General features: G+C 50.9%; 11 protein-coding genes across 11 annotated transcripts; 3 read left to right on the plus strand and 8 right to left on the minus strand.

The window, feature by feature from the left end:
- Positions 1-102: 102 nt before the first annotated feature.
- NAM8 (Nam8p) lies at positions 103-1,506 on the minus strand (the record flags this gene model as incomplete). Its single annotated transcript, XM_076686927.1, has 1 exon — positions 103-1,506. The coding sequence occupies one exon, from the start codon at positions 1,504-1,506 to the stop codon at positions 103-105; it is 1,404 nt and encodes a 467-aa protein (XP_076538856.1).
- Positions 1,507-4,921: 3,415 nt separating this feature from the next.
- On the plus strand, positions 4,922-5,727 carry SDO1 (guanine nucleotide exchange factor SDO1; the record flags this gene model as incomplete). Its single annotated transcript, XM_076686928.1, has 2 exons — positions 4,922-5,049; positions 5,100-5,727. The coding sequence occupies 2 exons, from the start codon at positions 4,922-4,924 to the stop codon at positions 5,725-5,727; spliced, it is 756 nt and encodes a 251-aa protein (XP_076538857.1).
- A 325-nt stretch (positions 5,728-6,052) lies between these two features.
- TRVA0_046S00848 (uncharacterized protein) lies at positions 6,053-6,523 on the minus strand (the record flags this gene model as incomplete). The annotated part of the gene is made up of 1 exon (XM_076686929.1): positions 6,053-6,523. One exon carries the CDS (start codon positions 6,521-6,523, stop codon positions 6,053-6,055), a length of 471 nt encoding a protein of 156 aa, XP_076538858.1.
- A 200-nt stretch (positions 6,524-6,723) lies between these two features.
- Positions 6,724-7,167, plus strand: BET1 (Bet1p; the record flags this gene model as incomplete). Its single annotated transcript, XM_076686930.1, has 1 exon — positions 6,724-7,167. One exon carries the CDS (start codon positions 6,724-6,726, stop codon positions 7,165-7,167), a length of 444 nt encoding a protein of 147 aa, XP_076538859.1.
- Positions 7,168-7,425: 258 nt separating this feature from the next.
- TRVA0_046S00892 (L-methionine (R)-S-oxide reductase) lies at positions 7,426-7,992 on the minus strand (the record flags this gene model as incomplete). Its single annotated transcript, XM_076686931.1, has 2 exons — positions 7,426-7,938; positions 7,990-7,992. 2 exons carry the CDS (start codon positions 7,990-7,992, stop codon positions 7,426-7,428), a joined length of 516 nt encoding a protein of 171 aa, XP_076538860.1.
- An 844-nt stretch (positions 7,993-8,836) lies between these two features.
- On the minus strand, positions 8,837-10,402 carry TRVA0_046S00914 (cation diffusion facilitator family transporter; the record flags this gene model as incomplete). Its single annotated transcript, XM_076686932.1, has 1 exon — positions 8,837-10,402. One exon carries the CDS (start codon positions 10,400-10,402, stop codon positions 8,837-8,839), a length of 1,566 nt encoding a protein of 521 aa, XP_076538861.1.
- A 1,967-nt stretch (positions 10,403-12,369) lies between these two features.
- On the minus strand, positions 12,370-14,244 carry TRVA0_046S00936 (choline transporter-like family protein; the record flags this gene model as incomplete). The annotated part of the gene is made up of 2 exons (XM_076686933.1): positions 12,370-14,183; positions 14,232-14,244. 2 exons carry the CDS (start codon positions 14,242-14,244, stop codon positions 12,370-12,372), a joined length of 1,827 nt encoding a protein of 608 aa, XP_076538862.1.
- A 243-nt stretch (positions 14,245-14,487) lies between these two features.
- On the plus strand, positions 14,488-15,325 carry YPT1 (Rab family GTPase; the record flags this gene model as incomplete). Its single annotated transcript, XM_076686934.1, has 3 exons — positions 14,488-14,521; positions 14,581-14,596; positions 14,716-15,325. The coding sequence occupies 3 exons, from the start codon at positions 14,488-14,490 to the stop codon at positions 15,323-15,325; spliced, it is 660 nt and encodes a 219-aa protein (XP_076538863.1).
- Positions 15,326-15,668: 343 nt separating this feature from the next.
- Positions 15,669-16,583, minus strand: TUM1 (sulfurtransferase; the record flags this gene model as incomplete). The annotated part of the gene is made up of 1 exon (XM_076686935.1): positions 15,669-16,583. The coding sequence occupies one exon, from the start codon at positions 16,581-16,583 to the stop codon at positions 15,669-15,671; it is 915 nt and encodes a 304-aa protein (XP_076538864.1).
- A 193-nt stretch (positions 16,584-16,776) lies between these two features.
- Positions 16,777-17,646, minus strand: TUM1 (sulfurtransferase; the record flags this gene model as incomplete). The annotated part of the gene is made up of 1 exon (XM_076686936.1): positions 16,777-17,646. The coding sequence occupies one exon, from the start codon at positions 17,644-17,646 to the stop codon at positions 16,777-16,779; it is 870 nt and encodes a 289-aa protein (XP_076538865.1).
- Positions 17,647-18,192: 546 nt separating this feature from the next.
- MSS4 (1-phosphatidylinositol-4-phosphate 5-kinase) lies at positions 18,193-20,896 on the minus strand (the record flags this gene model as incomplete). The annotated part of the gene is made up of 2 exons (XM_076686937.1): positions 18,193-18,664; positions 18,720-20,896. 2 exons carry the CDS (start codon positions 20,894-20,896, stop codon positions 18,193-18,195), a joined length of 2,649 nt encoding a protein of 882 aa, XP_076538866.1.
- Positions 20,897-22,523: the final 1,627 nt, after the last annotated feature.

Consider the following 22,523-nt stretch of genomic DNA (forward strand, 5'->3'; position numbering starts at 1 on the left):
ATTTTCAATAGAGTCAATAAATAAAACTTTTCGGTTAATCGTTTCGCCCTTTTCTTTTCTAGGCATTCACTTTTCTTAAAGGACACAAAGTGGTGGGTTGGATTATTGAGCGTATACGCCGTGGTAGCCCCGGCTGTCCGACTCGACACGATCGAGCCGGCCGTCTCGCGCCGCCAGGTACAGCTCGTTGAGACGTGCCACTGGAACAGGCTCAGTAGGGTCCTGACCCGGCGCCGTGGGCTGCTGCTGGACGACGACCTCTGGAGGAGGCGCGTTGGGGGGAACACTGGCGTTCATGCTGGCTGGCGGAGCAGGAGGCGGAGGAGGAGGAGGCGGGGCCAGCTGCTGCTGGGTCGGATGGACATGCGCAGCCTGGGGGTTGAGAGGGCCATACGGGCCGTAGTGAGGCTGCGGGATGCCGATTTGCGGGTACACGTTCGGTGGAGGCGGGGCAGCCCGGTACGCCGCAGCGGCTGCGGCGGGTGCGGCGGCCGCCGCCGCGGCAGAGTTAGCCTGAGACCGTCCCCAGGAGAGCCGCACGCGCGAGTTGCCGATGGGATAGCCCTGCATCTGGGTGATAGCTGCTTCCGCCGAGTGTCTCTGGACGAACTGGACGAAGCCGCACCCTTTTCCGGGCGGGATCTTGACGTAGGTAATGTCGCCAAACCCTTGGAAGTAGCTGCGCAGCTCATCCTCGGACACGTGGCCCGAGAGGCCGCCGACAAATACGGTGGTGTTATTAGGGTCGGTGAATTGATTCATGGCCGCCTGCGGGTTGCCGTAGAAGGCCATTGGGTTGCCCGCCGGGCCATTGGGCACCATCTGCGGGTAGAGCCCGCCAACCATTGCGGCTGCGGCTGCGGCGGTCTTGTTTTTGGGCGTGGCCGTGGATATCCTCATGGGGCGGTTGCCGCAATAGAAGCCCTGCATTTCGGCGAGAGCCCGCTGCATCTGTAGCTCGTCGCTAAACCGTACAAAACCGTAGCCTCGCGACACGTTGGTCGATGGATCGATCATGATCTTGGCAGACTTGCAAGCCGGGTAGCGGGCCTGGAAGACCTGCAGCAGCTGGGGTTCCGTCACGTCGGGGGCCAGGTCGCCGACGAAGATGGAGAACTCGGGCTCCCGGTCCTCGCGCTTGTCGTTGAGCCCCCCTCCGGAGGCCCAATTGAGCTTGAAGGAGCGTTGGGAGTTGGGGATGGGCTGGCCATTGAGGGAGAGTGCCTTGTTGGCGGCAGCGGGAGACCCAAAGTCGACAAAGCAGTATCCGGCGTTGGCCCCGGTGAACTTGTCGCGGATGAGCTTGACCGTGACGTTTTCGCCAAACGCGGACCAGATCTTACGGATGGCGTTTTCGTCGAGCCACGGGTCCAATTCGCCCATCCACAGCGTCGTTTTCGATCCGCTCGTTCCGGCGTTGTCGGTACCATTAGCCGGGGCAGCCGGGGCAGTAGTGGAGTCATGAGGAGCAGTGCTCAATGCCGGGCCTTCATGGCTAAAGGACATAATGCAAAATACAGAGTCCTTTGGATAGGTAATGAGTCGTTAAAAAAAATTGGTCTGAACCCTATCAATCGTCAAAAGGGTCGGCAGGGAGTCGGAGGTCGCCAATATGACAAAAATAAATAACGTGTCAAACTCGTGGGAACTTCGTTTAAAGATTGAATAGAACGGTAATCGCTCAATCAATTAAGTCGTTAATTTCTGAATAAAAAAAACCAAACACCAAAAGATCGAAGAGCGAAAAGTCGAACAGACCAACAAGTCAACAGAAAAAATACGAGGAACGAAAAATCGAAAAATTAAAACGAAAAAAAAAAAAAAAAATTCAAACGAAATCACAAAAACGAAAACAAAAAAAAAAAACAGGCAAGTACTGACTGAAGCGTTTTTCTGCGTCGCCTACTACACTATAACTCGTTCACAGCGCAGGTGTTGAAAAAGAACGACAGATAAATAAACTCTGTTCTTTACCAAGTTGACTTTACCCCTAACCAAAACAGAGCAGGAAAACAACAGAGAACAACAGAGAAAGAGATGGAACGTGAAATGGGGCAGGAGTGAGGAAAGAAAAAGGCGATGGGGTGGATCGAATTAAATACGCAAAAAGGACGAGGAAAAATAAAAAAAATAAGACAGCTTTGCAGGAAAATCTTCGCCCTGGGAATGAGACGGGCCAAGAAGAAACCGGCGCACTACACACGTCGTGATAGGCTCTTGAAAATACGTCTAGGCATGTGTTACGCACGATATATTTAGCACAACCCAACCTACAGAATACCCAGTATGTACAAACTACACAGTATATGTGGACACCGAATATACGGATAAAGTATATAAAGAACACAACGACACAGGACACGGTGGAATCTCCTCTGGGAAAAGCCTCGATGGGGGGGGGGAGGGTGCAACCCGGGCTTCCGACCTCATGTGGTGAATCAAATGCCGACTGCTTTGCCAAAGGGCCAGGCAAATCGGCAGATCAGGTTCGTTTCCATGCGGATGCCTCGCGCCCAGTTTGGAATGCAAACTACGACCGGCGCGGTTGATCACATCAGAGCATAAGTGCGCACAGCCTCCCAGTTTGCTGCTGCGTCCTGCCGCGCTGCTACACCTGTACCTGACAGGCACTGGTGTGTCTCGCATGTCACGTCCGGGCCCTCTTTTCGCCATGCCGCGCCCTCCGTCGGGGTTACAGGGCCACGCGTCCCGATCCGCGCGCACGACCCTCAGCGACTCCTGGAGAGTACCACCATCAGGAGCAATTGCGAGGAATGCTGTTTTTGCGGGCAATTTTTTTTTCATTTCTAGCCGTGGTGCGCGATGCAATGCACGGGTGAGCTAGAGTACATTCAGCAATGATGAGATATGTAAGTCGTGTCGGGAGGGGCCTTCCCTGGGACTCGGAGGATTGGCATCAATTTGAGTTATGCGTGGCATCCGGGGTAGGCGGAATAGAGTTTGGCAAGAAGTACACGGATCGACAATAATTTCTTAGCTTGACGATCTGTGAATGTGCCGCACTTAAGTTCTCGAATGTAGGGTTTTTTGAGGTTTGAAGATCACTAAAGCTCAGCGTGCTGGATGTTCTAGATAGCAACTGATAGAGAGTGCATTTTGCAATACTGTACTGTGCAGGGGGCTTATCAGCGGGGACAAAAATATTCGTACTCATTTAATACCAATACCAATACCAGTACATATAGTATGAGAGTAGAGAAATTATATATCTGGTAAGTGGCTACTGTGATCTAGAAATGGATGCTCCTTGAAGTTGAAACTTCAACTTTATGTGAGCGATAATACTCCGCTAGTGACCATTGAAGGAATAGCCTATAAAGGCGATCATCCCAATTAATCTATTGATACACGCGCTATTGGTACATTAATTGTAGCGGCCGTTCCGAATTACTTTACCATTTCAATTGAACGTTGGATAAGGCGTATCAATATGGAAGATTAACTTTACATCTATTTTCTAATGTCGATATTTAGTAATGAGCGCATTTGGAGATTCTGCTCAGCTATGTTTTTCTCAATGAAGGCTATAATGTTTGCTATTCAGGCAGTGTGAGGCAATTGAAGTTGCCCACTGATGCATTTGACGATAGTGATTGATTATGAATAGAGGATCAACATCCGACAAATCAACAATAATAATGGCAGAAAATATTCACATGAAATGAGCGGATATATCGGTACCTATCTCTACAGTAGTTCCTAATACGGTGAGGGTTATCTCAACAAGCTGATAAAACAGGAAACCACACCCCTCAATATCAGCACGTATCCAGGGCAATCATTCCGCGGAGTACCAGGAAACATTATTTTACTGACGAAAACCCAAGAACTTTTTAGATGAATGAATGACAGCGCTTTGAAGGCGAACTAGCATACATTTATCCAACTCATTATCAACATCACGGTTGGAAACGGTTCAATTTTGGATGACCGTTGAGACTCTTGGTACTAGGGTTATAATAAGTCGGACCTTATCATGGTGATGTTGCTTCTTCTTCATAAACTTTCTGCCATGTCCAGTTCCAACAACGCCGATCTCACTCACCAGGCTGCCATGTAGTCAGAGCAATCGATGGATGTACAATCACATGTTCTTTTAGACCTTGGCGCAAGGCTGGCATCGTGAACGCATGTATGCTAATGCAGGTACTTACAGCTGTACATAAATTACTGTGTCGGTAATTTGATCAAATACTGTAGCTCTTTGAAAATAGCCGACATTGACTTCACTCGATTGAAATTTTTTTTTTTCAATCTGGATACGTGAAATGGAGATGTAAGTCTTAACTTCAGCCTTGATATTCCACTGCCATTAATTATAGTGCGTATTCCTTTACCATGGGCATTACTATACTCTACTGCCGTTATTGGATAGCGAACTTATCGAATTACATGTGATATTTAATGATACATGGTAGCACAGGTATAACTTTCCAAATGAAAGCAACGGTGGCCCTGGCCCACTGTAGCACGAGGAAAACTACAAACTACCGATAATATAGTACCAGTAGTGCCGCTATTGCAGACCAATTGATGCCGTAGAAAGAAGCTGTCAACTTCGAGAAAAGGATGCCTAGGAATATAACAATTGTGGCTTAATAATTGGTGAAGGAAGATGGCAGCGGTTGAGGAAAACCTCCGCGAAGCGGAGCCACGGGAGCTCGAGGGCTGGCCCTCGAATGATAAATGTCACTTACTACAGAGTCATATAGTGTAATTGGGGGACTGCTCCCTTCATTGCTTACTTGGAATTGATTGTTCATATCTCCCGCTGGTTTTGGCTGCGTGGGGTAAGCCGCACGCCGCCCAGTCCCGGTAAGCCATTACCTAATCACGATCACCACTTTAAGATAGCGGCACGGCAGCGATTTGAAATCTTTCACTAGCGGAGACAGCCATAATGCTTATTCAACAGCCGTCAGGGTCGATCAAGCTGACGAATGTGTCGCTTGTGCGCATGCGCAAGGGCAAGAAGCGATTTGAGATTGCATGCTACCAGAATAAAGTCGTCGATTGGCGCAAGGGAGTGTGGGTATTACCTTTTGAAGACCGTTGAAACAAAACTAACCGCGATTAAGTGAAAAGGACCTCGATGAAGTTCTGCAAATCCCGCAGGTGTTCCTCAATGTCTCCAAAGGACAGGTGGCCAACAACGACGAATTGAAGGCCGCATTCGGCACGACGAACCAGGACGAGATTATCCTGCAAATCCTCAAGAAGGGTGAGCTACAGGTTGGAAATAAAGAGCGCCAGGCCAAGGCCGACCAGGCCAAGGCCGAGGTGCTGCACATTATCGCCGACAAATGCATCAATCCGACCAACAAGCGGCCGTACCCTGCCTCCATCATCGAGAAGACGCTGCACGAGCTCTCGTTCAACGTCAATGCCAACAAGCCACCCAAGACACAAGCGCTGGAAGGCATCAAACTGCTTGTATCGAAGCAGGTCATCCCCATCGCGCGAGCGCGGATGAAGGTCCGAGTCACTGCGCCGTCGAAGGACGCCAAAAAGTACTCCGACAAGGTCAAGGCGCTGGCGGTGGAAGTGGACGACGAGGACTGGTCCGAGGAGTGGGAGCTCATTGCATTCATTGATCCGGGCAGTTTTAAGCAGCTGGACGAGCTTGTGAGAAACGAGGGCAAGGGCAAGGCTAATGTTGAGTTGCTTGAAACCGCCGTGATCCAGGAAGGTGACCAGGCTTTATAATGTTCTACAAAGTGAATGAATGATGAAATCGCACTACACTGATAGTATAATTTTTCATAAGGCGATCATTAGTTTTATGAAATAGTTACTACAATGTACGGAGGGGTAAGCACATCGGTTGACAGGACCCCCCTTGAGGCTCCAAACGATTGATTTTGAAGAAATACTGTAGTAATACCCTGAACGTGGGTTTCGAGAAACACAGTCATCAAGGAGAACCTTTTATGACTTTCTATAAAGTAGCTAATGGACGGTAAACACTCCAATGGTATCAATTGGGGGGACCAGTCCCCCCAAACCCCCCTGGGGCTCCGCTATGCGGAGGTTACCATACTCGGCACTGCTGGACTAGCCGCACTACTTCAAGCAGCTCTTTCCGATGGTTCTTAGTGATGTCTTCGTCTGGACGCGGCCCAACGCCAGGGCCAAGTGCGACCATAACTTTACGCTTCTCCTGAGGCGCCTGTCTTGATACGAGCGATGCAACAATGGCAGCATACAGCTTGCCAGCCACGTCTCGGTCGCCTCCACCCCCTACCAGCGGCATCGGTGTCAGGTGAGGCAGCGGCGTCAGCATATCCTGCCCCGAGTCCTCTTCATCACCACCAATTGTGTGCACGCTCTGCACAGTCGAGGCCAGCAGAGGTACAATAAACATACGCCCGAGCTTGCCATTGGTATAGATCATGACGTTGATCTGGTCCTCGGTCGCGACCGTGACGACATCAAACGTCTTCCCTCCTACTTCGCCCGAAGCTGCCTTGTTCGGAGACAAAAACTTGTTCTCCTCATTCATTTTCTCCTTGCGTCGAGCCTTTCTATCGTCAATCGTCAACCGTGGATCGCTAGCTGCTGAAGGCTCGCCGACTAACTAGTTAGCAATTAAATAATTGCGATTAAGGTTTGGTTAATTAACGTGACAAACTTGTCACGCACAGCCGCACGCAACATTCAGCCTTCACAGGGGGACACGACACCCAGGACTCGCACTCAACGATGAGCAGCAGATACTCTGCACAGAGCCAACAGCGAGACCGCAGGCAGCTCTTTGGCCCGAACTACGGCCGGGGTACGCCACCCACTCCAAACCCGGCCAGCGGGCTGGGTACACCGTACCGAACAGCGACGCCAAACTCAAAAGGACAGTATTCGAGCCAGGTGCTGTCGGACATGGAGTCGCAGAACGACCAACAGATGGAGGGGCTGAGCGCCAAGATCAAGCTGCTCAAGGAGGTTAGCATTGATATTGGTGAGCGGGTACGCAGCGACAACAAGTTTCTCCAGGAGATGGAGAATGCCTTTGAAAACACCGGACACCGTCTCAAGGGGACCTACACACGGATGATGACAATGGCCAAGCGGACAGGTCTCGGGTGGAGAGCATGGCTAGCCCTTTTTGCATTAGTTTTTCTTGCATTCTTCTTCGTCTGGTGGAGATAGGTCTAATTTAAAAGAAATGTCCATAATGATACGACTTTATGAATTCAAGGACAGATGTATTTTGTCGTTTTTGTTAATATACTAATTGATTTATCTTATCACTTGCACAATGCATTAATTGATTTATCTTACCACTTGAACTTGTGGTAGACTAACTGAATTATCTGATCGCATTTGTTTTACCGTAGACTCATTGATATCTTGTGATAGACCAATCGATTTATCTCACCGCTTCTACTTGTAACAGACCAGTTGATTTTACCACTTGCACGCTTTGATTAGCAGCTGGGCGATCTTTTCAAGATAGGCCTGATCCGTCTCGTCAAACCCGTTGAGAGCCAGACAGTCAATGTCAATGACGCCTCGAACAGTCCCGTCCGTGTCGACGATCGGTACGACAATTTCACTCTTGGTCTCACCATCGCAGGCAATGTGGCCCGGGAACTTGTCGACTTCAGGAACCAGCTGGGTCTGCTTGGACTGCGCGGCGGTGCCACACACGCCGGATCCGACTTTGATCGTCTGGCAGGCGACCTTGCCCTGGAACGGCCCCAGGATGAGCTGCCCTTCGACGGCAGGGTCCTGGACGTAGAAGCCGGCCCAGTTAACCTGTGCGTCCAAAGAAATGTACATGTGCCATAGCAGCGAGGCGATGTTGGCCGTATTGGCGACCCAATTCGACTGGTCGCAAAGTGCCTCGGCGCTCATAAGAGCCATTTCATAGGCCTCTTTCTTCGACTGCTCGCCAAAGGATGTATAATCAGCGTGGTGCTAGAACGTGTTAGCCTGCAAAAATCCTACAATATGACATATATTACGCACCATGGTGTTTGATCTTTGATCTTTTGAGTGATTTCGCTTAAGTTTGTCGCCGATCGGTGATGAATTTGAGATCATCGGAGCTGAGTACACAGTCTCCTATTCAGGTCCAGAACGGTCAGAGGAAGGGTGAACACTTAATTAAAAGGGTATTTTTGATTCCAACGTTTTATCAACTTGTGAAGTGAGCTACGACTGGTATGAGCGTAGTCCCTTATGCTTGATAATCAGCCAACCCCATCTTTTTTAGGTACGTGCACCGGCAACAAAATTTTGATTTATTAGATATTTAGAACAAGTATTTGAGTCGAAGAACTTGTCAGATATCTATTCAAAAATTTGAGATATGAGATGGCTAGCCAATTGAAGACTTTGTCGACTTCTCTTCCGGAGAATGTTGACCCACTCCAGACCGCGAAGTTTTATCTGTACCGGTAGTTCAATAATTACCGTTGCACTTTATTATTGTATATCGCTTCGGACCAAAGGATTATTCGTCGTTAGTATCCTCTCCAGCTGGCCATAATAAATACCCTAAGAGGTACAGTATGTAGTTAGCACCGGTAGAACGTCACTCCGGGATAAGCATCTTCTTTGCCCCCTAACGCCATGACCTGTAGAATTCCGATAGTATCGTAGAGTTACAGAGATTTAGTATTTGGCTCAGGGCTTCATTACTTGCTAGATTTCACCCATACTTAACTGTGAAGGTCCTCTGCGAAGCGGAGCTACGGGAGCTCGAGGGCTGGCCCACGAAAAACAGTGGAATTCGGCATGCAACTTAGAATGTTAGCAATCTATGGACTTTTTTTTTTCGAATCATGTTATGTCTCACCACCAACTGACAAGCTTAACGATCAAGATGGCCCGTAAAGTTACCGGTTCGATAATCCAAATGAACAAACGCCCGCTCGACAAATGGCAGCGTTTCCAACGCATACTGCAGCGCCTCGCCAATGTCGTGCGAGTCTTTTAGACTCAAATCGCCATCGAGCACCAAGTCCACCTCTACCGTGATGCGGTCGCCCGTGTGGTATGCATTGAGCGCTGTGATCTGACGGATTGAATCGGCAAACCGCATACACGTGTACAGGATAATCTGGCGGTCCTCGGTGCACGCCGCTGTGCCGGTAAGATTGTCAATGTGCTCTAGCGCAGTGAGCCCCCATGAATAAATGACATAGCACGACAGGATCAACGCACCCAGGGGATCGAACCACCAGATCTGCATCCAATGGCCAGCGAGTGGGAACAGCATGGAAAAGAAGTTGAACACAATATCCGTCACGGCGTCCTGGGCCAGGGCCTGAACAGCACTTGACTTCATCGCTCTACACCACAGCCAGCACGCAACCTTGGCCAGAATCGTGAAAGTCATAATGGCCATGGACCAGACCCCGAGCTCTACGATTGGAGCGTCTCCACTCCACAACTTCTGGACTGCCTCATTGGCAATCTGCAGGAAAGATACAATCATCAGCACCGAGAAAACCAAAACACCAATGGGCTCGAGCCGGTTCCGGCCCACCGGGTATAGGTGCTTGGTCTTCCAGTCGCGCTGGCCCACGAGCCGCGCCGAGATCCAAATGATGAGCGTCGACAGGAAATCAAGAACTGAGTCGACCAGCGAAGCGAGTACCGACAGCGAGTTGGTCAGTAGGGCCACAATGACCTTGCCTACAAGCAGCACAAAGTTAACAAAGAAATTGACGTAGATGGCAAGCATCACCGTCGAATTGTCTTCTTGGCGGTTCTTGCTAATTAGAGGAGACCCTTCCGTATCAATGTTGGCCGGGGCGCCCTGTCTGAAATCCACGGGAGCGTGGATCTCTCGGAGGTCCTGGCCGTACACCCGGAGCATAGACACCGAGATGCCCGAGTCCAGCAGCGCATCTATCTCCATGTACCGGTCGAGCAGGTCATTCTGCCGCACGTAGTACCTCCGGGCCGCCTTTCGACGTATCAGAGCCATCTCCGATTCAGGTTTTTTCAGCGACCGCCAGTCGGCGAGCGGCTCGCTGCGTCCGATGAGATGGTAGGGCCGCATCTCCTGGAGGTTCTCGAACCGCAAGCTAAAAGTCTCCTCGATGTCCCGAGGAGACCCCTGTTGCTGGTATTGCAGCATCGTATGAAGGTTGTGGCTGTGGCTCGTCGAGACCCCAGCCGACATGGGTGAGCCGGAGTGGCTAGCAAAAGTGTCATAAAACGAGGGTGACGGTAACCGGTACGGTATCGGTCTTGCCTCGAGAGACCCAACGCTGCTGGTATTGGTGTCCCCCTGGTTGCTGGCTTTATCTTCACTCCCCATTGCGCAGTGGTCTTCGAGATCGTGGCTGTGGCAGGGATGGAAATTTTTAGGATTCTGCATCCCCATGCGAGGCGCAGACCCTACGTCCGAACCGTCCTCGCTGCTCATCTTTTAAGTCTTGCTAGTGTTTTTTTTTCCACTTCCATAAAACCAGGTCTTTCGATCAGCTAGCTTATAGCTGAGTAAAATTTCCAAAATTCATTTAAGTCAGCAACCGAGACGCTGGTTCGGGCTTTGCCCTTTCGGAGCGCCGGAAAAACTCACCCCCCACGTGCCCCTCAGCCGCGCGAGCCGCACATGAGCCGCATGCGCGTCCCACCGGCGTACCTGCAGCGCCGTTGGCTTTCGATTGGAATCCTCATTTCTTGAGAAGCCCAAACTTTCTGGTATTCAATTTGTTACGAGGCAATAATTGATGGGCCCACTGCCTCGTCAGGTGGTTTGGCAATTCCATTTATGAACAAATGCTGGCTGCCGTCTCCAAGACGTGCAAAGTGGACCCACTGGCTGCTAAGATGGCCGCCAAAACGAGCATCAATTCTCCGTCTTTTCGGAGCCGGAAATTGATCCCTTGTCGCAGCGTACAGGGATACAAAAATTGAATTGCGCACCGGGAGCATGCTTCACATTGCTAAGGGATAGCATTTGACCACTGGCTAACTTGAGGACGACGGTGCCTCTTCCGGGAACTTGGAATGACAGTTTTAGTACTTGGTCGCACTCTCGATAAGCGACAAATGCTTTATTATCCACGGCGATGTGCACTGGGGAGCTCGCGTTCCAGAGCCAGAAGTTATATTTATTCCACACTCCAGTTGATTGGACATTGTCGAGATTCTGTTTGATAAGCTGCTTGTCGAGACCCTGTTTGATAAATTTCTTGTGCCAAGTAACTCGGGGGCGTTATGTATAGACTACCTCTTACGCTAGCATTGACCAGTTTCATAGCTTCTTTCATCTGCAAAAGGTATGGCCACTGCGTCAGAGCCCTTGAGTGTAGTCTTGTGGGGACAACAGCCTATTGCGGCGATCCAATTCCTCTACTGAGATTGCGTAGAACACAATGGCTTGTACTGCTTTGCACGGAATCTCTCTCTATCGTCATTGTTCGGCATGATTTTCTCCAGCGTGCCATAGACGCTAGCAAATCAGCATGGTCGTAGCCTGTTAATCAACCATATGTAGTTTCCAGGAGCAGAGACTGTCGTTAGCTAAGAAAATGGAGTTGGTCGAAACGATGCACGCAAAACGAGTGTCCATCTGGGCCCTCGTAGCAGGATGCAAATCTGCGGACTTGCTTAGGTAGTCATCCACATACTTGGGGTGAATTGAACTACAATGACGCCGAAGGGCAGTGTCGAACCTCAACCCAATCAGTGGCATCATGAAGAGAGCACCCGTATACTGGAACTCGTTGTAGCCGTGGGTAGAATAGATGCTCGTCTACAAAAAGACTGGAACCATTCATTGATCAGCAGGGGTTGTACATGCATAACTTCTAGTAGATCCCGGGAGGTTCACTTAGATTGTATATTTGTTCATGCCTCTGTTGTATCAATTCCCTAGACAAACGATTCCTTAGACAGCCGCCAAAGACTATTACTACTGCTATTACATTGGAAGTAGCGAGGGGACTTTCTTATTTCATTCCAGACAAACCTGTGCGGAGAGGAGCTAGAGAATTCGAAGCTGGCGCTCAATAGTACTGGCCTACTGAAGCTCAGCGCTGGCATAAAATGTCAATTGATCCTTTCTTGATTCGGTAGTTGGAGTGCTACATGAGCTATCTCAATTGATAAAGGATCTTTCCTTTCTGACCTGATATTGCATTAATGCTCGCCTGATGTGTTTCACGGAGCGTCCATGGCACTGAAGAAACTATCTTTCGGCCTAATAGGTCAAATTGCAAAGTCGAAAGAATCTCCGCGTAGCGGAGCCCCAGGTGTGAGGCTGCGCTCGGTAGGGTCGGTAGCCAGCACTTGACAAGAGATCCGGTTGGGTCGGTAGGCGGTTTTGGGGGGGACCAGTCCCCACATCTATTACCACAAGAACCTAGGCGACAATGAAAAGATAATTTATGAGCCGAATTGTCTATCTGCTTCAGTACAGTGGCCGCCCGGGGATCCGTTGGAGTTGTCTAGCGAGAAGCAGACAAACGCCGCGTCGACGACCATGCTAAGGGTTCCTTCGGTCGCGCCGAGCACAAACCAGCCAATGAACGCCGCCAGAAGTCCGACAACGTATCCATAGAGGCTACCACCATTGGTATAGCGCGCAGCATGCACCCACGACGCGAGCCCTACTGTGAACGCAGTCAACCACCGCCCAGCGCTGAGAATGAGCTTCGAGAGGCGATAGGCCGTCCACGCCGAGGAGCGCTGCGGCGACTTGGGGCCAACAAACCGCAGCGCCGACACAGAGCGGGCTGAATCGAGCAGCGGCTGTGAATTGATTACGGCGTTGGTGAGTGTTAGCGGGTCTGTCAGCGAAAGCGCTGGGGCCGAAACAAGGTTGTACACTGCAATTTGCACAAGGCTGACCAGGCGCCTAGGCAGGACAATCAGCGGCAGCCTTGCCAACAGACATATCAATGAAGACAAGCAGATTGTACCAAACTGGACGGAGGTTGCATACTGAAGCCCCGCTTTGACTACGTCTGCGGTACTCGTCTGCGGGAACTCATGACGGTGGAAATACCACTGTGAGATGGCTGCCGACACCGTCGCACGCGTGATGCCCGAGATGACGCCCCATGTCCACAGGTATACGAGGAAGAACACGGACCCAAAGAACCACGAGATGGGGTCGAGCACCCACCGTTTGCCGCCCATAATATGGCCCTCGAGGAACACGCGCGTGAAGAGCGTTGTCCAGACCACCGAGAATGCCAAGAACACCGCAACAGATGCAGCTCCCAGCAGTAATAGCGTGCGGTTTTCGGAAACCATGGCGCAGGCAAGCTTGACGACTCCAAGGCTGCGGTCCAGGACATGGCGACCTTTGTAGAGTGCAAATACCCACACGCAGGCGAGAATAAGCGGCAGGAAGCTGAACCAACGCATTGCGCGGTCCTGCGACCCGTAGCCGCCGTCTGGCGTGCGATACGACATGACGGTCGGGTACACACTTAGCGATATGAGTCCTACGGGAACAGAAATGATCATTGTGTAGACGAGGGCCGTGGCGTAGCGCCGCATTACGAGCACCCAGGCGACCGAGACTGCCGCAGAGAAGAGCACTGTAGCTGTCAGGGTTGGCCCAGATGCTTTTAGGACTGTGTAGACCGTGTCCCCGAGGGGAATTGACTTGGGGGCCGACGTTCTCAGCCAAATGAGCCCTGAAGTGGCAAAGAACATGGATACACAGAGAAGAAAGGCATTCCCCCACGCGGAATCAAACCGGGCGGCCTCACTAGTAGGGAAACCAACTTCTGGAGGGACGTATCCCTCGCCAATTGCGGCCTCCTCGTCTCTAGGGAACAGATCAATGGGGATAAATGGTTTACTGGCCTCTTCGTCGCCTTGTTTCGGCGATTCATGAGAGTCCTCTACAGCAATGTCCATAGGCGGCTCATCGTCATCATTTGATGGCTCGCTGAGCCTTACTGACGACAGAGCGCCGTGTGGTTGTGAGCTGTGAATGGTCGAGGTGCTTGAGTCTATCGGATGCAGTGCGGGGGTCTCGTCCTCGTCGTCGTCGCTCAGCGCCGGATTCCTGGGCCGTGACCGCGATGCAAATGACGAAACCCAGTTAGTAGCCCGCCGAGTCGAATACAGCGACGGCGATGGCCCTTCTTCCTCCTCTTCGCCGTACTCGTTGGTCGAGTAGAACAGAGGAGCCGACGCTTTGGCCGAGTGCACCTGGGACTGGGTCAGGAACTTCGAAGTGTCTATTTTTCGTTAGTCAATCCTCCTATTAAACAAGCAGTCATACGTACATTCGGAAAACATGAGGCATTACTAGTCGTTCTCTCCTAGTCGATGGTAGGCGTCTCAGTCAGTCATTATGGGCTTGTTTATGATAAGCCCTGGAGGCCTCGCCTCCAGATAAAGGCTTGTGACGGGGTCACTTGATTGGGACGAATCGCGCGCCCCGCATCACCTAAAATCCGCCGCTTCGTTATCACCGGCGACCGGTATAGCTGTAGTGCTATATCGTTACACTGCTACAGGGGGCGGTGAGTAGGGACAAATATGGTGCGGACGTGGGACTTTATCGCAAAAATTGGTAAGGGAATCCAGCTATACTCTGTCTGGTCGTGCTAATATTTTTTTCCGCTTTTGTAGTGATGATTGGTGATTCGTATGTTGTACCCTTTTTACTAGGGATGAATGGATAGGGGGATATGTCCTTATCGTATTACCCGTGGTATCTGGTATTGTAGCAGAATAGTGTTCACTAACTTTGTATTTTTGGGATAGGGCCTGTGGGAAGTCATCGCTCACAATTCGGCTCACCGACGACAGATTCTCGGACGTGCATGATGTCACTATTGCCGCTGAGATTGGGTCGAAGATCATTGCTGTGGGAGAGCCGGTGGACGGGAGACAGCACTACATGAAGCTCCAGATATGGGATACCGCAGGCCAGGAGCATTTCCGGGCGGTGACACGGTCGTACTTTCGTAACGCGGCTGGCTGCATTCTCGTGTACGACGTTACGCGGCGGCAGACGCTCGAGAACGCAAAGATGTGGCTCAGGGATATCCGCGAATTGGCAAACGAAGACATTAGCATATGCCTTGTGGGGAACAAGAGCGATCTTGAGGATCAGAGACAGGTGCCGGCTGAAGAGGCCCGGCAATGGGCAGAGGAGAATGGAATTGAGCATTTTGTAGAGACTTCGGCCAAGACTGGTCATCGAGTGGTTGAAGCATACACTGAGGTCGCCCAGCAGATTCACACAAGCATTATCCAGGGGAGAGTTGATCTGGCCGATAAGTCTCAAGGCATAAAGGTCAACAGTGCAACGACGGGTCTTATCAATCTCAATGCATCAAAGCAAAAATCGGAGAAGTCTTCCTGCTGTTGATTTTGCCAAATCTTAAAAAGTTCATCCCCTGCATTCTCGAAGACATGATGTGGTTGATTATGAGGAGAAGAGTATGCAATTGTATAGACGCTCTAGTGAGCGAGAGAGTCTTCAAACCAAGGACGGTTCGGGTGCTGGTCTCCGAGTATAAAGCAATTAGAGATCTTTATCTTCTTAATATTACATGTTAATACGTTGTCAGATGTCGATAATCATGTTGATACGTTGTCAATTGCTGTTATAATCAAGTGTAACCTCTCACTTCATCATTTCCTGAGGCCCGTAGTACCGGGTAATGAATTTAGAACTTTATTGGTTTATCCATATCGTAAATACTGGTGGACTAGTTATCCTTAATAATCATATTCTTATCAGCTCGCTGTGCCCACTCGGTCCAACTGCCGTCGTAGACCTTGACCTTCTTGTCAGAAATCTGGTTAATGGCGCTCTCAATAATGCACGCAGTAACACCCGTGCCACACATGGCAATGGTTTCCTTGGACGGATCGAAACGCTTAGTCAGAACTTCCCTGAGCTCGTCCGGAGACAGGAAATTTTTTTTCTCATCCAGCAAGTCCGTGAATGGAACAGAGTGGGCGCCTGGTACGTGGCCACTCGAAATACCGGCTCGTGGCTCCGGCACAGAACCGTCGAATCTTCCCGCTGGTCGAGCATCAAGAATGTTATACTGGTTGAGCTTGCTCTGGTCGCATGCAATCTCCCTCAATTGCTCGTATGAAATAACTGCGTCTTCGTCAATGCCCGGAGAAACGTAGTTAGTCTTTTCAAACTCTGGTGGCTCCCCCGTCTCAATTGGCAACCCCAAGGCCTTGTACGCCGGGAAGTTGTCCAGCAACAAAGAGTTATTGTGCCTGAACACCCTCAGCATCCAATGCGCCCGCGGCGCTGAAAAGTTGCCAATGGCATCGTAGACGACCAACAGGTCATCGTTTCGGATGCCGAGGTTGCTCATGGCGGTGTCAAATGTCGCCTTGTCGGGCAGCATGTGCGGGTACGGAGAGTGAGGATCCTTGATCCCGTCAATGTCAAAGAATCGAGCACCAGGAATTCGCTCCGCGAGGTAGCACTCGTAGCCCGACTTGCCGTTGGACTGCACGGCTGGGTTGAGGAACCAGCTGCCGTCTAGAGGCACGACCCGCACCGCGGTCACATCTTTAGTGAGCTGGACAAACTGCTGAGGCGAGATTGGTCGCCTGGCTTTGATCAGATCGAGCGCTAAGCCTTTGAGAATGGACATCTTGAGTGGTTGGTAGGAAATCGTTGTGGACAAACTCCGCGATATGCATGGTTAGGCCACTTGTGTCTCCGATCCACTCCGCACCGTCCCTGCCATCCGCCGACAAGCCGCACGGGCGATATAATGAAGTAAAAAATTGGACAATTAGCCAGGAATACGTCAGAATGATAGATACATAAACTACAAATAAAGATTAATCTTTGGTAATGAGGTCCGGCGAAGCTCGCTTGGCCCATTCGCCCCAGCTGCCATCGTAGATCTTCAACTTCTGCTCTGGATGCAGTTGGTAGAGAGCAGCTTCTACAATACAGGCAGTCAAACCAGACCCGCAATAAAGCACAGTCGGCTTCTTCGGATTGAATTTCTCGAATACTCCTTCAAGCTTGTCCTTTGGCAAGATGTGGCCATTCACGGGGTCGAGAACTGCACCAAACGGCACACAGAACGAGCCCGGAACGTGTCCATTCTTCCAGCCCATTGCTGGTCGGGCGTCAATGATATTGTACTCCTTGTACTCCTCAGGGTCGCTAGCAACCCGGACCATGTCATCAAAGTCCATATAAATGTCCTTATCAACAGGGGCCTTGGACTTGTAAACGGTCTTCTCGTACGGCTTTGGCTCGCCAGTCTCAAGTGCAAAGTTGCCATTGACATAGTCAGGGAACGTCTCGAGTACGAGAACCCTGTCATGGCCAAAGTATCGCATAATCCAGGCTGCTCGAGGCGCCGAGATGTTGCCCAGCGCGTCGTACACGACCACGAGGTCGTCTGGGGTGATCCCCAGCTCGCCCATAGCGGCATCAAACTCCTTCTGAGTGGGGACCATCCGTGGGTATGGCGAAGACTTGTCCTTGATCTCGTCCATATCGAAGAAGCGCGCATTGGGGATTCGGGGGCGTTCAAGGTACCACTGCTTGCCAGACTCGCCGTTGGACTGAGAGGGGGGATCCCGGAAGAACGTAGCATCGAAGGTCACAGTACCAGGATGCTCCTTCAGCAGCTCTACGTACTCCTTAGGAGTAATTGGCCGCTTCAATTTGAGATATTCGTTCACGTCAACCATATTTTTTTTTGGTTCCTTTGGTGTGCACAAAGGAGAAGTGAAAGGAGAGTCTGGGGCTTGTTTTAAGCCCACATCGGCGTCTGGCAAATGCCGTCCCCCCGCCCCCTTCTAAAGGCCGTGCGGCTCACCACGCCAAGCCTCACGAACCATTAAGCGTTAAATGGCAAGCACCAAGCACTAAGCTGTGAAGAAATTAGTGAAGCTTTGAGCAATTGCTACGATTGAAACCTACGAGTGACATGTTAAATCTCCGACAGCGATGAAATGATGGCTATTAAGTTTATAATAGCTATGGAATCTATGACTAAATAAAGATAGGGATGACGAAGATAGGTGATGGAGATAGATGAAGATAAATGATGAAAAGAGACGAGGAGAGAGATATAGATATTATGAAGATAGAGATGAAAAGAAACGGATAGCGAAGAAGGAGATCATATATTCCAGTGAAACATTACATTATTCAGGTACAGGAGATATACATCTCATAAATAAAGCGTATTGGCGGGTGTCTATAACACTTGTTTTGATTTTTGGCAGTCGAAATCATCGCCTTCGAAGACCCTCATTCGACGGCTGGTCATTATTATTATTATTATCGTTCACTGCTTCGGAGCTGGCCTCCGGCAAAGCAGGCAGATGTGCGCCAGTAGTCACGACCGGCGACCTTTCTATCATTTGTTCGCTCGGTGGTCGCGGGTCGCCTGGTGGTCGCGGTTCACTCAATGATCGCGGTGACTGCGGTTCCTCATCGTTGTTACGGCCCACGCGGTCTCCACCAGTGACTGCCGCCTTGATGAACTTCAAAAACCGGTCCCCGTACTCCTGAGCTGGCACGGCCGAGATAGTCGGCCGAGAGTGGGACAGCCCTTTCCAAAACGTCTCAATGCGCTTGAAAAAGGTGTATGGTGTGAGGCAGTCGATAACGCCAAGGTAATATATCTCGCTGATGTCCTCGTTGTTCTCGTCCGTTGCCCTAAATCCTCCGCTGTCGGCGTAGAACGTAAAGTCACGCTTCCTAAAACCATAGTTAGTACCAACCATATACCACAAAAGACTGGGAGGGGACATACAAATAATCGTCAAAGGCAAAGTCAATGCCACTGAGCGCCGTAGGTGAGGCAGCGTTGATCGCCTTACGAAGCTCTGCAACCTTGGTTTTCGACATACCGGCGGCGTCCGGGTCAAACACTGAAAGCGTCGAGTCGCGAATGTTCTCCGTGTTACCCTTGGTCAGGTCATGGATGCCAATGAGCAGCGAATAGTCCATGATGTTAAGCCGTTTGAGGAGCGCCACGTCGATTTCCAGCTGGCCAATGAATTCCGCCCGTTTTCGCGGCCCCAGACGAATCTTTTCGTTGTGCTTGATCCAGTTGAGATCCTTATAAACTCTAGACCTTTGCAGCACACCGTCGGCCGGCTCGGGGAACATACGGCCGAGAGTCGACCCTTTGAGATCGTAGGTGCGGTGAATGTCGCGGTGGGGCGGGAACAGGTTGTTCATGACAATGAAGTGGATCTTGCGGCCAAACGGCAGCTTGACGCGGTGCAATCCGTAAAACTGCGAGATGAGCGTGTTGGGGTTGTTTTTGACGTGCAGGTAGTAGTCCTTGAGGATCTTTCGCAGCATCTTGTGCTCCGAGTGGTGGATCGTCTTGATGATGAACCGGTAGTCGCGCGAAAAGTAAAAGAAGGACCCGGACTTGCCTGGCGAGCCCAGCTCGGAGACAATGTACTTGGAGGTGAGCGAGACCAGGTAGTCTGCCGGGTCGAGCTTGAACATCTCGCGCAGGTGTCGAAACACCCACGGCGCGTAGTCCTTGAACTTGAAGTCGTACTTGGCGCTCGGCGTCAACTCGTTGCCGCTAATGTCAAACGCCAGTTTGTGCTTCGCTGTGAAGTCGGCATCGCACAGCTCGTGGTTAACCTTTGCATTGCACCGCGAGACTGAAACTCGAATGCCTGTTAACATGTTGTAGGCGGTGACGAAGTTCACGTGCCCTTCAGACACTTTTGTACCCACCAAAACTCGCTCGTCCTCCAGGAACTCACGTTTACGCCTTCTGTGCTCTCTCTGGGCAATAATGGCCTCTCGCAGGCGCTCAATGTCGTGGGCTGATGGGCTCTGCTCGTCCAATTGCGCCGAGCTCGACGGTAGCCGCTGGCCCAGCAGGCTTCTTCGCCGCGAGAACGAGAAAGAAGTACGCCTCGACGACAATACAGCGCTCGCTGTTGACACACGGTGTAGCGAATTGCGGTGCGACGAGGAGCCTGACCGCTGAGACGACATCGAGCTGCGATTACCCGCCTGTTGCAGATGCAAATATACGTTTTGGTATGCGTCGCTTGCCGATTTCTGCGGCTGCGGCGGCGGCATGGTCTTGCGTGGAATGGCCGAGGTCGAGCTCGACCGGGGAACAAGCGATGCCGAAGATTTACTAGAGTTCACCTCAATTGAACTGGGAGCAGTAATACCGTTAGTCTCTGGTTTAGTCTCTGGTCTGACTGGGCCGTTTACAAACTCCCGAGAGGTCTGAGACTGAATTGGCGGCCTGACTGGGCCGTTTACAATCTCCTGAGACGTCGGACGAGCTATTGAGGGCTCGACTGTGAGGGTGCTACATGACGCGCGGGACTCCACTGGCTGTGGTGTGCGTTCGTCGTCTCTATCGGTGAAGTAGTCTCCGCCATCGACGTTTTGCGGGCTTTGGCCCGGCGAGGACGAAGCCCCATTACGCCTGGGGGCGTCCTCTACGGAAAAATCAAAGCTCTGTAGCGACTGCGTGTTGCTGTGGCTCTTGCAGTTGTTGTTTTCCGGGTTAAGCTTGTCGTTTTCGGGGTAGAGTTTATCGTTGTCGTCGCGTCTCGCGGGCCTCTCACCGGCCTGGTCCTCCTTCTTTGAGTTCTCATCCTTGGCGTACTCGTTGGAATATTCGCCCTTGGCGTAAGCCTTCGGTTCTAGTGTCGAAAAGCTGCCATTGCGCGCCGCTGCGTTATAGAACCGCTTGTTCGCCTGGTGGTACTCGTCGACACTGGCATTGCGCCCCGGCATGGGCAGGTGCTCATCCGACTCGACCGTGGTCGCCAGCGACGACATGGATCGCGCCGTCGACAGCGCCTGAAACTGGTCCTCGTCCCCCGTCTCGTCCGATGAGGAGGAGCTCGCCTGGGGGTACACCGCCTCCGGCTCAAATACGCTTCGCTTCGTGGTATGCTCCTCGTCCAAGTACAACGGTCGCGGAGCCAACATGCCTACGAAACTTGTGAGCCCGGTTGTCCTCTACGCAGACCTCCCTTCCAGGCCTCTTCCCAGCGCTCTTACTGTGGTGGGTGCCTCTTTCTAGGGGCCCTTTCCTACGGGTATAGCAAAAACACAGACAGACCACCCCTAAGCAGAAATGGCCTGGTCTACACAGCTATCTACTTTTTTAATTTCGTCCCCCCGAGAGTGTGCTCGTCGTATTCGCCTCGATTGATGCGCGGGGGGGGAGTCGTTCGTCGTCAAAAAGCGTCTGTCGGGTGGGTTCAATTGGGAATGCAACGAATTCTCGGTGGGTGGCCCGGCCCCCAATGTGATAAGGGGCGCTCCGCCGCCCAAACAACCGCTGTTTTGCGTGCGTCGCTGGTGCAGCAAAAATGTGTTACACGTCTCACCCGCTCACACCCACGCTGCTCCCTAAAGACCGCCTACGCATATAGGCTACACTTGGCCCTGTCGTCTCAGGCGTGGCACCCTGCACTGGTTACGGCGCGTCTTCCAGCTCGGCGGGCGGATGGCGCCGGACTCGAGTAAATGATGAGGACCCATGGAGTGTCTGAGACAGAACCTGTCAACCCGTCGTACGATTGAGTTCGGCGGTGAAGCGTTTCATTCGCCCTAGACCCTGTTACAGTATTAGAGGGGGCTCTGGCCCCCAAACCCCCCCTCTCCGGCTCTTCAGAATTGAAGTGAGCACAGTAGCTTGTGGGATCTCTTTCATTTACTCGTTCGGGTATATAGTTAATGCTTCTACATGAACTGATTCAGGTATACACAGGAGTTAATGCTTCTATATGTATAAGACCGCCGGATCGGTACAGCTGCCTGTGAGCTGCATATGCGTCCCTGCCGTACAATACACTGTTCCAGGTTGACGGAATGGCAAAAGCTTATGCTCTGCTAGTAAAGTACCTGCAGACGAGAGCATATAATGAAAAAAAGCTAGAAAAGATTAATAATATTGTGCGTTGTATCTCGCTAGCATCGTGGTGTACAACGCATCTCTTCATCTGAGACTGTCGCAGCAAATCTTAATCGACGACCGACGAAGCAATGCGAAAAAGATCGACTGGGATGTAGAATGGCATTGCAAGTCACGTCTGGTGCTACAGTTGAGTAGTGCTTTATGTCAGGTAAGCATTGTGGCACATTGGCCATGAAATGAAACTGCCTACATGTCATCGGAACTGTACTAATTAATGTACTGGACCAAACAGGTTAGTAAGTAATTGACAATTCCTACTCAGACGTTAGTTGTTGTACAATACTTAATATTTATGCAAATGAATGTACACACAAATAAACAAATAAAACAATCAACGTTTTCCCAGGTACCGTGGTATGAACTGATTGGATGTTTATTGCGCTTTTATTCTACAGCATATTCCCCGGGGACCCTACCATTATAACAACCCTACGCTAACAAAAACAACTATACCTGTATTATATGGGAAGTAGTAATGATAGTAACGTATTAGATTCTTATAATATAAAAAAATACCATTCCGGTAATCTTTCATGCAATAGCAAATTTACTTCGTATCATTTTGCGTCTCACGGCTATGGCGATAACAGCTATCATTCAAACAGAGAAGTTACCGTGGCAATACATATTCTG

Source organism: Trichomonascus vanleenenianus (genome assembly GCF_965637985.1).
Source record: "Trichomonascus vanleenenianus strain CLIB 3782 genome assembly, contig: TRVA0_046S, whole genome shotgun sequence".
Taxonomy (NCBI): Eukaryota; Fungi; Ascomycota; class Dipodascomycetes; order Dipodascales; family Trichomonascaceae; genus Blastobotrys; species Blastobotrys vanleenenianus.